This window comes from Lygodium microphyllum, chromosome 2 (assembly GCF_053477565.2).
Source record: "Lygodium microphyllum isolate KBCC chromosome 2, Lygodium_microphyllum_v1.1.10, whole genome shotgun sequence".
Lineage (NCBI taxonomy): Eukaryota > Viridiplantae > Streptophyta > Polypodiopsida > Schizaeales > Lygodiaceae > Lygodium > Lygodium microphyllum.
The window spans coordinates 168,599,923-168,613,442 of NC_141136.1; the positions used below are offsets into that span (position 1 = coordinate 168,599,923).

At 40.2% G+C, this 13,520-nt stretch overlaps 1 protein-coding gene across 2 annotated transcripts in view; it reads left to right on the top strand.

Moving 5' to 3' along the window:
- The first annotated feature begins 11,059 nt into the window (after positions 1 to 11,059).
- The window catches only part of LOC148040593 (uncharacterized), a 180,756-nt gene continuing 178,295 nt past the window's right edge, over positions 11,060 to 13,520 (top strand). For both annotated transcript variants that reach the window (XM_087701152.1, XM_087701160.1), the window contains exons 1-3: positions 11,060 to 11,558; positions 12,186 to 12,671; positions 13,032 to 13,370. In XM_087701152.1, the coding sequence (XP_087557278.1) occupies positions 11,372 to 11,558; positions 12,186 to 12,671; positions 13,032 to 13,370 (1,012 nt within the window). In that variant the 5' untranslated portion in view covers positions 11,060 to 11,371. The remainder of the gene's footprint in view (positions 11,559 to 12,185; positions 12,672 to 13,031; positions 13,371 to 13,520) is intronic.

Consider the following 13,520-nt stretch of genomic DNA (forward strand, 5'->3'; position numbering starts at 1 on the left):
TTGAAATGGTTGAAAAGGTTAGGAAAGCTTTGACAACTTGTGAAAATTAGGGTATATAATAGCCTCTAAACACTTTTCCAAGCCTTCTCCAAATGATAGGGGTATGAATAATCTTTTTCCTGTGAGAAATGCGGGATCTAGAGCATGGCAAAATCGGAAGCTATGGAGGATGAAATGAGAAGTGTGGACTCATGATGGAGAAGACAAGGACATTGTTTGTTACACAAGTGAATTAGGTTCCAAGATTGAGACTTGGACTCATAAACACAATCTTGTGTATGTGGACAATGACATTGACACTTCACTGAAAAGAAAAGAGTACTATCATTACATTAAGAAAGGAAGCAAGTACAATGCTTTATAGGAAAGTAGGAAACTGCAGTAGGCACCATTGTGCATATGGGATAAGTTAGCCTGCATATCCTTGACCCTGAGACTCCATACAAAGAGGCTGTTTGAGTGCGATTGCTGATTCTCAACACCCCTCCTCAATCACAACTAGAAAATGCATAAAGTGTGTAGAGGCTGTAATGAGAACCACCTGCAAAGTGTGGGCATACCACAGACATGGCAAAACACCAGAGGCTGTTGCAGAAAAAGCTAAGTGTGGGTACCATAAACATGGTGGACATCCAGAGGCTGTAACATGGGCCTCACAAAGTGTACAGGGACTGTAATGCTAAGTTACATAAGGAGTTTACAAAGCTTATGGCAGGAAGCATTAGGGCAAGGAAAATACAAGGCTATTAAAACAGTCTATCAGAATTATGAGAGTACAAGGACTGATGAGTCTTGTCCTTCCGATCCTGGTGGTCTTCATCTTCATCTTCTTCTTCCTTTGCTCCATTTTCTTCTTCTTCTTTGGCTGTGACTAGATAGGCCTTTTGGGATTTCTTTCTTGCGTGGCAGAACTTCTCGGTGTGTCCGGTCCTTTTGCAGAAGTCACAAAAGAGCTGATCCTTCTTGCCTTTGTACCTGTTGCCAACATATAATGCATGCTCATCTCTAGAGGTACTTGGTTCTTCCTTAGTTTTTAGCTTCTTTTCTTCTTCTAACAGTGATGCCTGGATATCAACAAGTTCAGGATTTGGCATGTTGATTAAAGTTGTTGATACATTATTATATTCAGGAGGCAAGCTCTTAAGTAGAACACCGATGCAAACATCTTCATCCATTTTAATGTTGATTCCTGTAAGTTGGGTTAGGAGTCCTTCCATGTAATTAAGATGTGTGGCAAGTGATGTGCTAGACTTCATTTCAAGCCTGAAGAACTCAATCAGGAGACCATACTTTGATGATTTAGATTGTGCACCGAACAGGGTGTCAAGTCTTTTCCATGTATCCTGTGAGGTCTCACAGTTATCCACATGGTGGATATAACTGTCGTCTAGCTCCAGTTTGATAATGGCCTGAGCTCTGTCATCATTCTTTTGCCAAGTAGTTGCAAGGTCCGCGTCCCGAGGTTTCTTCTCTTTGCCATTTGTGATGGCCCAGAGACCCTTCTTCATCAGGATGAGCTTGATGCGGGTTTGCCAAGTGTGAAACCCGACTCCTTTGAATCGAGCATTTGGAGAGTCTTTTCCCATGTTAGATTTACGAGAACAGTAGCAAATCAACTTCAGACTTATTAGATTTGAGCAACTGAAGAATTGATTGAGAGACACAAGTGCTAAAAAACACTAATGAATACCAAATCTGCAAAAGTCTTTTACTCTTTTAAAATCCAAGTGATCTTCCCCTTCTTGATTTGATGCTGATGCCTTCAGATCTGAGTGACAGTACTTTAATGAACTTCAGAGAGTATTGCTCAGTGATTAAAATCACTGTTGATAACTTCAGTGAGAGAAACAGTGAAAAATGTCAAGATTTTGAAGCTTTGGCTATGGTGGAATTAGGGTTTCTAAGACAGGGGCCTGGTTTTTTGCTGATTGCAGGAGCTACAGTGGATCATTTTCAAAATTTTTTATATGCCTAGGAAGCTGATTTCATGGGCTACAAAAGCCCTATCATAATCGTCAAAATCGTGGACAGTATGCAGCACGCAGGGGGCGCGAACAGAATCGGCGCAGTCTGGGGCAGCGACGTCGAATTTGTGCAATGCCAGAGCTGTAGCTTGCCAATGTGGTTGTTTGTTGTGCCAGGATGAAGCGCCTTGAGCAGAGGAACAACTCCCTAGAAGAAATCGTGGGCTGAAATGTCCTGGTTGAAGAGTTATGGAAGCTCCAAGTGAGGTAGGTCCTGTCTGGCTATGGCAGACACAGAGCAGAGATTGGGGATTTTCACAATGCTGAGCTCCAGATGGTCCAATGTCCTGGATTGATGTGATACAGGGAAGCTTTGTGAGTTGGGGAATACTTTTCTAGAAGGAAGCTCCAAGAGATTTGACCTGTGGAGTGAGATGTAAGCAGCTCAATCTGACAGGGTGCTGCTGGCTATGGCTGCCATGGAAGCTTCAGTGAGAGTAGAGTTGGGAGATGAAGTCATGAACTAACATTGAGCTAGACTGTGGTTGAAAGGAATCAAGAGAGGCTAGACAAGCAATGCCATGCCCAACTGGGCTCTGATACCATGTGAGAAATGCGGGATCTAGAGCATGGCAAAATCGGAAGCTATGGAGGATGAAATGAGAAGTGTGGACTCATGATGGAGAAGACAAGGACACTGTTTGTTACACAAGTGAATTAGGTTCCAAGATTGAGACTTGGACTCATAAACACAATCTTGTGTATGTGGACAATGACATTGACACTTCACTGAAAAGAAAAGAGTACTATCATTACATTAAGAAAGGAAGCAAGTACAATGCTTTATAGGAAAGTAGGAAACTGCAGTAGGCACCATTGTGCATATGGGATAAGTTAGCCTGCATATCCTTGACCCTGAGACTCCATACAAAGAGGCTGTTTGAGTGTGATTGATGATTCTCAACATTTCCAAATGGTTGAAAAGGTTAGGAAAGCTTTGACAACTTGTGAAAATTAGGGCATATAATAGCCTCTAAACACTATTGGCTAGAACATGTTTTGGTAAGTGATTAGTGTACAAAGACTAGTTCACATATATGTGGTCGCCATTTTGACATACATAAGTTTACCATTGCCTTCTACATGGAGAAATTGGTCATTTTTCGGCTAAATATGTTGGCAAAAATGACCAAAATGCACATGAATTTGTGTCAATTTGCTAGATATCCCTTAATTTTAGTAATTACTAAATTATATTCTTTTTGGTTAAACTATACTAAATTGACCTAGTCCATTCTTTTCTAAGTTGAGGATCTGCCATTGATTACCTTAAACAATATCAACCACAAATGAGTTGAAGAATAGTGCAACTCTTATAAATGTATAATACCACCAAAATTGGGCAAAAATCCTCATTCTTCAAGCCCTAATTGATAAAGCACCATTATTTTATGAAACTTGCAATATATGATGTATAGACAATGTTTGAAATTATGATGAGTATATTGCAAAATTTCATAAAATTTGAGGGGCATTTTGAGATTTTAGCCAATGGAGAGCTATGGAGAAAATTCCCCCATTATGAGAGCCATTTTACCAATTTTATAAGTTCGGGCATTTCATAGTTTTCCTAAATTTTAATATAGGAAAATCTACCCTAACGTTTCTCCTTTCCCCCTCCCTCTCCTCCCCCCCTGTAAGGGCTTTGTAGCTATACCATGGTGTTGCTGCTAGAAACACCTATATAGGGAGTAGTAGTGACTCTGAGCCATGCTTGGTTTCCACTCTATGTGTGATTCCCTATACCTAGTGGTGAACCCATACGTGTGCTGTGTCACAAGGCTGTAGTCTTGGGATGTGCCTATGTTGTACAGTTTCTTTCATTAAATAATACAAGAGTATACATTGATGTCATATATTGTGTTACCTTTCTACCTTGCTCTCATATATCATATTACCTTTATATGCTATGTCGAGTGAGTGATTGAGTGTAGGTGCATCACACTTGGTATTAGAGCAACTCTTGCACAAAGTGAAGGAGTGCTCACAAAAGCAGGAGAGGAGATCTAGTGCCCTAAGATCATGCTGTAATGACCCATGTTGTGACACCCGATGTTGTGATGCCCCACGTCGTGTGGCCCCACGTCGCATTGCCCCACATCATGGCACCCCCGATCATGACACCCCCCGGCACAACCACCATTCAAAGGCAAAACGTGGCAACCCTGCGTCAACAACACTAGAGCCAAGGTGTGGCTTCACACAACAACATGAAGGATGATAGAGAGAATGCACCTATCCTAATAGTTGAAGAGAGGAAGAAGAGCCGAGGTCAAGAATGGAGAGAAGCTTAGGAGGAGAAAGTAGCCCGCCTAGGGAGGCAATTGGAGGGCATGCCAAAGTTTGTTTGACTCAATCTAGAGGAATATGCAAATGAAGGAAGAGTAAGAGGAAAAGAGAAGAAAGCTAGAAGTGGAGCATGGTTATAGAGAGTGGGTGATGCAACAGGAAGAAAAGAAGAGACACAAACTACAAGAAGAGGTGGATAGATTGGCAGATAGGTTAGCTAGAGAGGAAACATCTAGGAGATCTCAAGACACAAAGAAAGACAAGGAAAAGGAAGCTAAAGCAGGAGGCAAGAAGAAGGACAAGAAGTAAGACAAGAGGCAAAACAATAAGGAGGAAGAGGAGAGTGAGAGTTCAAAAGATGACTATGGCAAGTTCAATATGCCCCAACCCACCAAGTACAAAGGAGAGAGAGATGGGTTGATTTTGAAGAAATGGATTGCGGAGATAGATAGATACTTGAAGTATGCTAGTATCATTGAAGACAGGAAGGGAGAAGTGGCAGCCATCTACTTAGAGGAGGACACTTCTAGCTGGTATCTGTTGGAACAAGAGGAAGGACACATTGCCTTTTCATGGAGAGGAACTCAAAGACTACTACATCTTGAAGATGGAAAAATTTAAAGTTAGAGATGAGTGGAGGAATCTACGAGCATGTTAGCAAGTATAGGCAATTGATGTTGTAGCTATCTGACATGGACATCGACACAAAGTTACATGATTTTCTTTTCTATTTGGCATGCAAGAGTGGGCCAGGAGAGATGTTGAAAGATAGGAACCAACTAGTTTAGATGAGGCCGTGAGGACGGCTAAAAGACCAATTGACCTAGAAGGGAGGAGGACAACCCAAGGAGTCAAGCTAGATTCAATGCCAACCTTACCACCAACTCTTGGACTCTGAGACCCGATCCCCTCAAAGGCCCCATCTCAAAGATTTAGGGTCAAATCTCAGGAATAATCCCAGCCTCATCACAATTAGCCTTGGTGCCAAGAGGAGTAGTTGGTGGACGGTGGGGAAACAACCGCTACATACCAACCCCGAGTGCATCTTATGGGTCTTCTAGATCAAATACATCATGGTGGAGTCTCCAAGCCTCAACCACAAGGGCTAGATGTTTCAAGTACGAGGGACCCCACTATCAAAATAGATGACCCATGGAAGATATAGCCTCATCAATCGGGTCTAGGGTAGCAGTCACTAGGGCATATGGAGGAGAGGAGCCACAACCCCCATGCATCCAAGAAATTCCTAGTGTAAGTGAAGAAAGCCTAGACCACCCAAGGGTGGGGATAGTGAGTGCTTGTCCCCAATGCATGGCAACTCGAGTAGCCGTAGTACAACACTTATACCTCAAGGGAAGAGTGAGAGAAGGGGATCAAGCAATCATGGTAGACATAGGAGCCACCCACAACTTTATCACACCAGATTGTGTAGCTAAACATGGACTCAAACTATCCAAGACCTCAGAAGGATTAACAATAACCTTTGCACAAGGAGAAGCCAAGGAGGTCAAACAAGTCTTTGCAGTGCAATTGGAAGTAGGTTAATGGAAGGCCAGACTCAACTTTCTAGTCATACCCATAGATGATTTTGAAGTCATTTTAGGCCTAGAGTTCTATGACAAATATGTCATTGTAATGTTTGGAATAGGAGTTAATGAAATGATGCTAGATATGCAAGGAGAGGGTGTTAGAGTACCTTATGAAACAATGCAATTCCCAGGCAGGACCTCGATCAAAGTGTAGACGAAGGAGAGCAAGCTTGGAGTCCCATGCCAAACTGCAATGCCAACACCTAATAAACCAAGAGCACTAGCCCAAATACTGTCGCAACACGTTACCCATGTATGGCTCGCATCATGACATGTAGTGCCAAACAAGTGGAGAAATCAGTAAAGTAGGGAGACATGGTGTATTCATGCATGATTCGACCTATCGAGTAGGGGGTTGCCAAGAAGCCCAAACCACAAGTTGGCAGCAAATCCCAAGGGCAATTCCTAAAATTAGAACCCCATACCATATGAATCACACTGAACTCAAGGAGTTGAAGAAGTAGTTACATGAATTGGAAGAGCAAGGATCCGACCTAGCAAGTTCCCATTCAATGCCCTAGTGTTGTTTGTCAAGAAGAAGGATGGGGAACTTTGATTATGTGTAGACTATAGGGCTCTTAATACGATCACCATCAAGAACAAGTATCCCATGCCCTTGGTTGAAGACATATTAGATAGGCTACATGGAGCCAAATACTTTTTCCATATAGATCTTAGGTCAAGGTACCATCAAATTTGTATAGCGGAAGAAGAAATTCCCAAAATAGCCTTTCGTACTACTTGTTATGGAAGCTTTGGGTGGCTCGTCTTAGGGTTTGGATTAAGAAATGGGCTAGGTACCTTCTATGGCCTAATGGATGGAGTATTCCAACTTGAAATAGATGTCTTTGTCATTATCTACATAAATGATCTCTTGGTGTATAGTAAGACCCTAGAGAAACACAAGAAATACTTAAGATCAATCTTTGAGGAGTTGAGACAACATAAACTATATGCCATACCTAAAAAATGTGAGTTTACAGTGAAGGAGTTAGAATTCCTAGGGTTCATCATAGGTGAGGAAGGCATCAAAGTAGACCCCAAGAAGGTAGATGCAGTGAGAAGAATTGGCCTGTGCTAAAGATCATGAGAGAAATTCAGAAATTCCTAGGGTTCACAGTGTTTTGTAGAAGATTTGTCAAGGATTATAGCATGGTAATTGTTCCACTATCCCACCTCACCAAAGGAGATGCATAAAGATGGTAGATTCATGAGTGACATGTGGAAGGAACTCTTAAAGATGACTCAGGAAACATAGTTGAGATTCTCATAATCCTTCCACCTCAAGAGTGATGGGTAAATAGAGAGAGTGAATGAAGGCATTGAAAACTATCTCAGGAGCTATGCCTGTGTGGACCAAAAAGATTGGGCATTGTACCTTGATGTACTCGAGTTCCACTATAACAGCTCAATTCACTCAATAACATGTTACACATCCTTTGAGTTAGCCACAATGAAAGAAGTCATCACACCCCTAGCCTTAGCATTACGAGCTGCCAAAGCTAAAGATCAGGATGCATAAGAATTCTTGAAGAAATGGAGAGACCAAAATGAAGTAGCTAAGCAGAGTTTGGAAAAGAGCAAAATCACCATGACCGAATAGGCCAACAAGAAACGTAAGACAATCCTCTTCACCAAAGGCAACATGGTCCTAGTTAGCTCCAAACATATGTTCCTCCCAAAGAATATGAGCCACGAGTTCAATCACCATTACTATGGACCCTACTACACCACTCAGGTCCTGAATGAGGTGATATACAAGCTTGACCTACCAGAAAGCATTTGCATCCACAATGGAGACATTGACGTTCGTGATAGTAAAGGTTGCGTTAAGACCCTGCTAATGCATCAAGTCCTAGATCGATAGACAATGACTAGCTTATTAGAAGCAGCTGTGTTAAGATCTCAAAATGAATTAATAAGCTCTACCCTTAGATTGCTAAGGACAAGAATCCATTATGTGGGGGTGAGTGTAAGGGCTTTGTAGATATACCATGGCATTGTTGCTAGAAACACCTATATAGGGAGCAGTAGTGACTCTGAGCCCTGCTTGGTTTCCACTCTACATGTGATTCCCTATACCTAGTGGTGAACCCTCGCATGTGCGGTGTCACGAGAGTGTAGTCCTGGGATGTGCCTATGTTGTGCCATTTCTTTCATTGAATAATACAAGAGTATACCTTGCTCTCACATATTGTGTTACCTTTCTATGTTGTGTCTAGTGAGTGATTGAGCGCAGGTGCATCACACCCCCCTTGCCCCCCAGCTCACGGCCAAGGGGAGGCTATATCATTTGATTATCTTAGGGGTTCAATTATTTTCACTTAAAATTTTATTTTCCAAAAACCCTAACAAATAGTAGGATGTCTCGTAGCATGTCTTGGACCCTAACATATTACATGTCAATAAATTTGTAGCAATTTTCACAAAGCAACACATTATTGTTATTATTTTGTCTTTGTTAATTAGAGTTTTCCCTTGTAGAGTATTCCAAGCCCCCTATTTTTTATTATTTTAATAGCTGCATATGTTTTTGCTTGATACAAAATAGAAACATGCTAATTTTGGGGAAGATTGGATGAATGCTTCTTTTAGATTACTTCATTCTTCACCTTTTGCATTGTACTTCTTCCCCCTTTGGGTTAACTTATTAACCTATTTATGGAGGTTTTGTATTTGAGCCCTCCACAATTGCTTTCATGAGCTATTATGAATCTTTATAAGCATTTTGGACATCAAGACACCTTGAAATACCTAAGGAGTCATATTTGATGTGTTGATGCATAATACATCTATCAAACCATATCAAGTGTATGCTTAAATGATGCATAATATGCATTGGGATGGGTGCATGATCGTGTTTGAAGGAGATAAGGAGGGACTTATTCTCAATAAGAGGTCTTTACTTTCTCAGAGTTTTAAAATTCTTCTTATGAACATAGGGATCATGTAGTATTAGCTACAACAACAATATACTCCATGTCAATCCAATATGTAACACTCACTTTGATTGCCTTTATACTAATCAAAGTTTGTCTCCTTGCTTTGTCCCTTTTAGCTCGCAATGCTTTGTGCCTAGACTAGAATTTACATAGACAATCAAAAGCTATGGATGAACAATTAACATTTCACTCAAGGACCCAAGGTATAGTTCATGAGCTATCAACTTCTCATTTTGATGTTTATATCAATGAACAATGGAAACATGAATTGAATAGATGTAATCATAGAGAAACATGTGTTTTCTTAACTTAATATTCTTTATAACTACTTTACATATTTCTTTCCCACTTGGATTTCGTATTGAAGAAAAAAAATTGAAGTGATATTGCGACTAGCTTAACATATTCGGGTGCTGAACTAAGGACTTGTTCTCTCAAGTCTCAAACTTACTGTTGTGAGGATATTAATCTACTGATGGACTATTCGTACAAGTTATAAGGAGTAATCTCCTGTAAAGATAATTCTTCCAACGAAGCAAAAACCTAACCCATTAGTTTTTATTACAAGTACAATACATTTGTGTTTATTGATATCTTCAAGTTCATACTCAAATTGCAATCTGAGGGACTACTTCCATCAAGATTAAACACATAGTGATCAATTATTCATAAGCTTTGATGTTTATTCAATTGTGTCTTTTAGTGTGATATTTAAATTACCTCACCTTGGCAATTCCAATTACTATTAACAACAATGATGACCTTATCAAAAGGCGCAAGAACAAGCTAAATAAGCATGTCCATGGCCTGCAATAATAGCCATAGTTAGGAATAACTCATTCAACCTCATGCAAATATGAATGACACCACACCTCCACATATGCTAAAGTTCTTGCATAGCAAGTCTAGTTTGTTACCGTTCACCACCAGCCTCCCTTGGCCAATCTCCCATGCCTCATTGTGATAGCCCATTAGAGCTAGCACCATTGCCATCCAACCAATTGACTATTTTCTCCAGAATCCCACTAACTATAACAACATTCAAAGCTACATCCACTAGATACCCATCTTTAGTAGAGTGTTTGGGTGGTAATGGATTTGATTAAAATAGATTTGGTTTTCCACCTACTTAATTTAAGTTGTTTGGTTTTCTTTAATTAAAAAGGGTTCTTTAAAAATCTTGTGTGCTTTACAATATATGATTGTAGGCATTTTACTGTGTATATCATAGGGTACGAAGGGAGAAATAGTCTCATTTAATATCTTCGTACAGTTCAATTAAGCACAATAGATAGGTGTAATTGTTGACATATGGGGATAGGGTTTTTTCACATAGACTACAAATGTCTAATAAGAGTTCAAGTTTTGCAAACAAACATAGTACATGTTCAATATATGGGAATAGAATGTTGGAAGGTGATAGTAGATTTCCTACGTCTTACGAGTTTTGCAACATTGTACATGTTCATCATAAAGGAACAAAATGTAGTAAGGTGATGTAGGCCACCAACATGTGTACCTTTTGCAACAAAAGAGTATTGTGTGGTGTCCATATTCACTTTATTATATGTTAACAATTTCAACTTTGATTTGACGGACTATATAGTTTAACATTTAACAAAAGCAAGATGTTAAACAATCATTACATTTAGTTGTAAGCATGTACTTAAACATAGTTTCAACTTTTAATGAGATTGCGCATTATCTCTTACGTAAGCAATATCAATTAATGATATTTGTATCAATATGAGTAATTGCAAATTAGGAAAGGAAAAGGTCTCGCGCCTACAATACAAAAGTAGGCTTAAGTTAACAACCTTAGAGCATTATGAAGGTATAAAAGAGTAGGCTTAACATAGTAAGCTTCCAATCCTATAGAACCGATACTCTTGTTATTTTTTGCATGTAAAGACAGTATAAGTATGATGAATTAATGGTAATTATATCATAGGATCAACAGTAAATGAGAGTAGGCTTATCATAGCAAACTTTCAATCATGTAGAGTTAAAATTCCCAATATGCCTCCCCATTTGGACCAAAATCCTCGAAAGGCCCCTCCAAGTTTTGCTGAATTGTCCAATATGCCAAATTCAAACTTTAAAATTTGAGGGGCATTTTGAGAATTTCCACAAAATTTGGGGGCATTTTGGCAAAGTTCTCTATTTTTAAAAAGTTTGTTTGTCGTTTGCTAACTGCCAGCTTTTCCTGGGACTGGGAAACCATATCCGGAGGCGCACCCTAGGGTAAACGCCCTACAGATGGCTCTCGCAAGCCCTTGAAGACAGCTGCGATTACGGATATGGCGGCATCAGGCACAGGATCAAGAAACAGCCTAGCCCGTGCTAATGATGGCAGCATCAGCTGCTCAGAGCAAAACGGCCGCGCATGATTGGGCAGGCCTCACTGGCACGGAACACTGAAGGCAGCTGCAATTACGGACATGGTGGCATCACACGCAGCATCAAGAAACGGCCTAGACCGTGCAAATGATAGCGGCATCAGCTGCTCAGAGCAAACTGGCTGTGCATGATTGTGCAGCCGCACGTAGTCTGTAATGAGGACGGCTTCACTGTCACGGAACACGGATGCGAAGCTCCGGAAATGGCGATGGCGACAGAGACCCCCCGAGGAGGAGGAGGAGGGAACTTCTTCTGCTCATTTGCAGACATGGCTGCATTTATGTCAAGTGTTCTGATAGGGATCCTTTTCTCAGGTGCAGAAATAGGGAACCTGATGTGACATTTTTTGGCACATTTGCGAGTTTCTTGTACCAAGAAAACCATAGTAATGATTACTCAGATGTGCCATTCAAGACAATTTTCTATTCTTGGGAGAAATGAAGTTAGGACGTTTTCACTTTCATCTTGATAGTTGAAAGCTAGTCCATGTACTCCAGGAGTGTGGTTTATTGAAGCTGTATGAATCTTTGCATCTTGTACAGCTAGTTGTGGTGCCTTGTCCAGATGAATACATCTTATAGCAAGTATCTTTTAGCATAAACATGGCATAAGGAGGAATGCCATTGTGTCCTAGTCTTGTAGACAATTGATGGTCTGTGAACAGACACATAATTTATGGGACGTGTTCTGGTATTCGAGACCTCTAGTCAATGTTATTTACCTTTCTTGTTTCCTTGACAATAAAATTAAACATAAATATCTATGCATACACTGTGAGGAAACTGGGTTTCTATCCTTTCCTTTGAACCTTTATATATTCTGTTGAAAGTGTAATTAAATGCTAAGATCTTGGTATCAAATAAGGAGCTCAGAAGTACTCCAATGTTATTAAGGATCATATCTTCTATTAGCTTCATTGCTATATTCTTCTTGCGATGCAGGTATTATCGTTGATTCTGCTTATGTCTTGAGCAAAAGATGTACACGAATAAGTCTCCGAGACCAGAGAATTACTGTGATAGAAGGTGTACCATTCGACTTCACTCTATCTGCATATTACCAGGATTGTGATGGAAATGGCTGTAGGGTCTTCCAGGGCGAGGATTTTGTGTGCGGGAAACACCCTGGATGCAAGAGTTGCACTGTATACCGTGGGCCTTTTTCTGCAGACAGAATCCAATTGGGAATATGGTTTTTGGCAGATGTTTCTTCAAGAGTGCCAGGTGCAACCTGCACCATTGGGGCTGGACCAGATGCAGCTGACCAATATTTTGCCAGTTGTGTTATAAAAAACAATCAAGCTAGTGACATGGAGCAGTATCTTTTACGGGTAGTAGTTCTGGATCAAAGCAAACCAAATGACCTAGGATCACAAGTTGACCTTTTGGAGATGGTACAGTATGGAGCAATTATAAAGCTAGTTGCAGGTAAACCTATGCATAACTCATTGGAGAGAGTATGACCATTAATTCATATAGAGCTCTACATAAGTGGCTGTGAGTTGAAGCCACTTGTTGGGCTTTCTTTTAGTGTAGAGGTCTTATTAGCATGGCGGGTCAGGAATGATGCAAATGTTTGTCATTTGAAATAGTTGTATACTTAATGGAGAAACAAGCTATTCATGAATAATTACTTGAGGTAGTTTATCTCTCAGTTATAATATTGAGATTATCTGTAATCGAGATTGGGTATGCATTTCATTGGGTATTTCCCTTTGGCATTTGGAACTGCATAAAGTTGTGTTATCTGGCAAGGTGTGCTCATTTTTCCTACATGGTGGCATGCAGGTGAAGTTGATCCTCTATCTTCTTCAATGTTTTGGGCAGATCGTTCTCGTGTGTACCAGCCAGGAGACCTACTAGTGTTGACAGTGGCGCTGAGAGATGCATACGGCAATATAGTCTCAGCAAAAACTGGAAGGTCCGATCTTGATTATCCATGGAATGTAACTCTGTTGGATCGCAAAACAAATTTCTCAAGCAGCCCCAACTTTAATGTCTCAATTGACCGCAATGGATACAACAATATCAGTTTTGTAGCAGAACAGCTGGGTTTTCAAAGTGTGTATGTTTCCAATAATGGAAGATATGTGGGAGGATATCCATTGACTTTCAATGTTTTACCTGGTCAGTCTTAATTGTATACAATTTCTGAGGCTTATGATCTTATATTTCAAGTAATTTGTGGTATTCTAAGCACTATGTTCTACATTAAATCTGTGCTTAAAGAAATCCAATATTTTCTCAATGTAGATGCCCTGTTGAAAATCCTTTCAC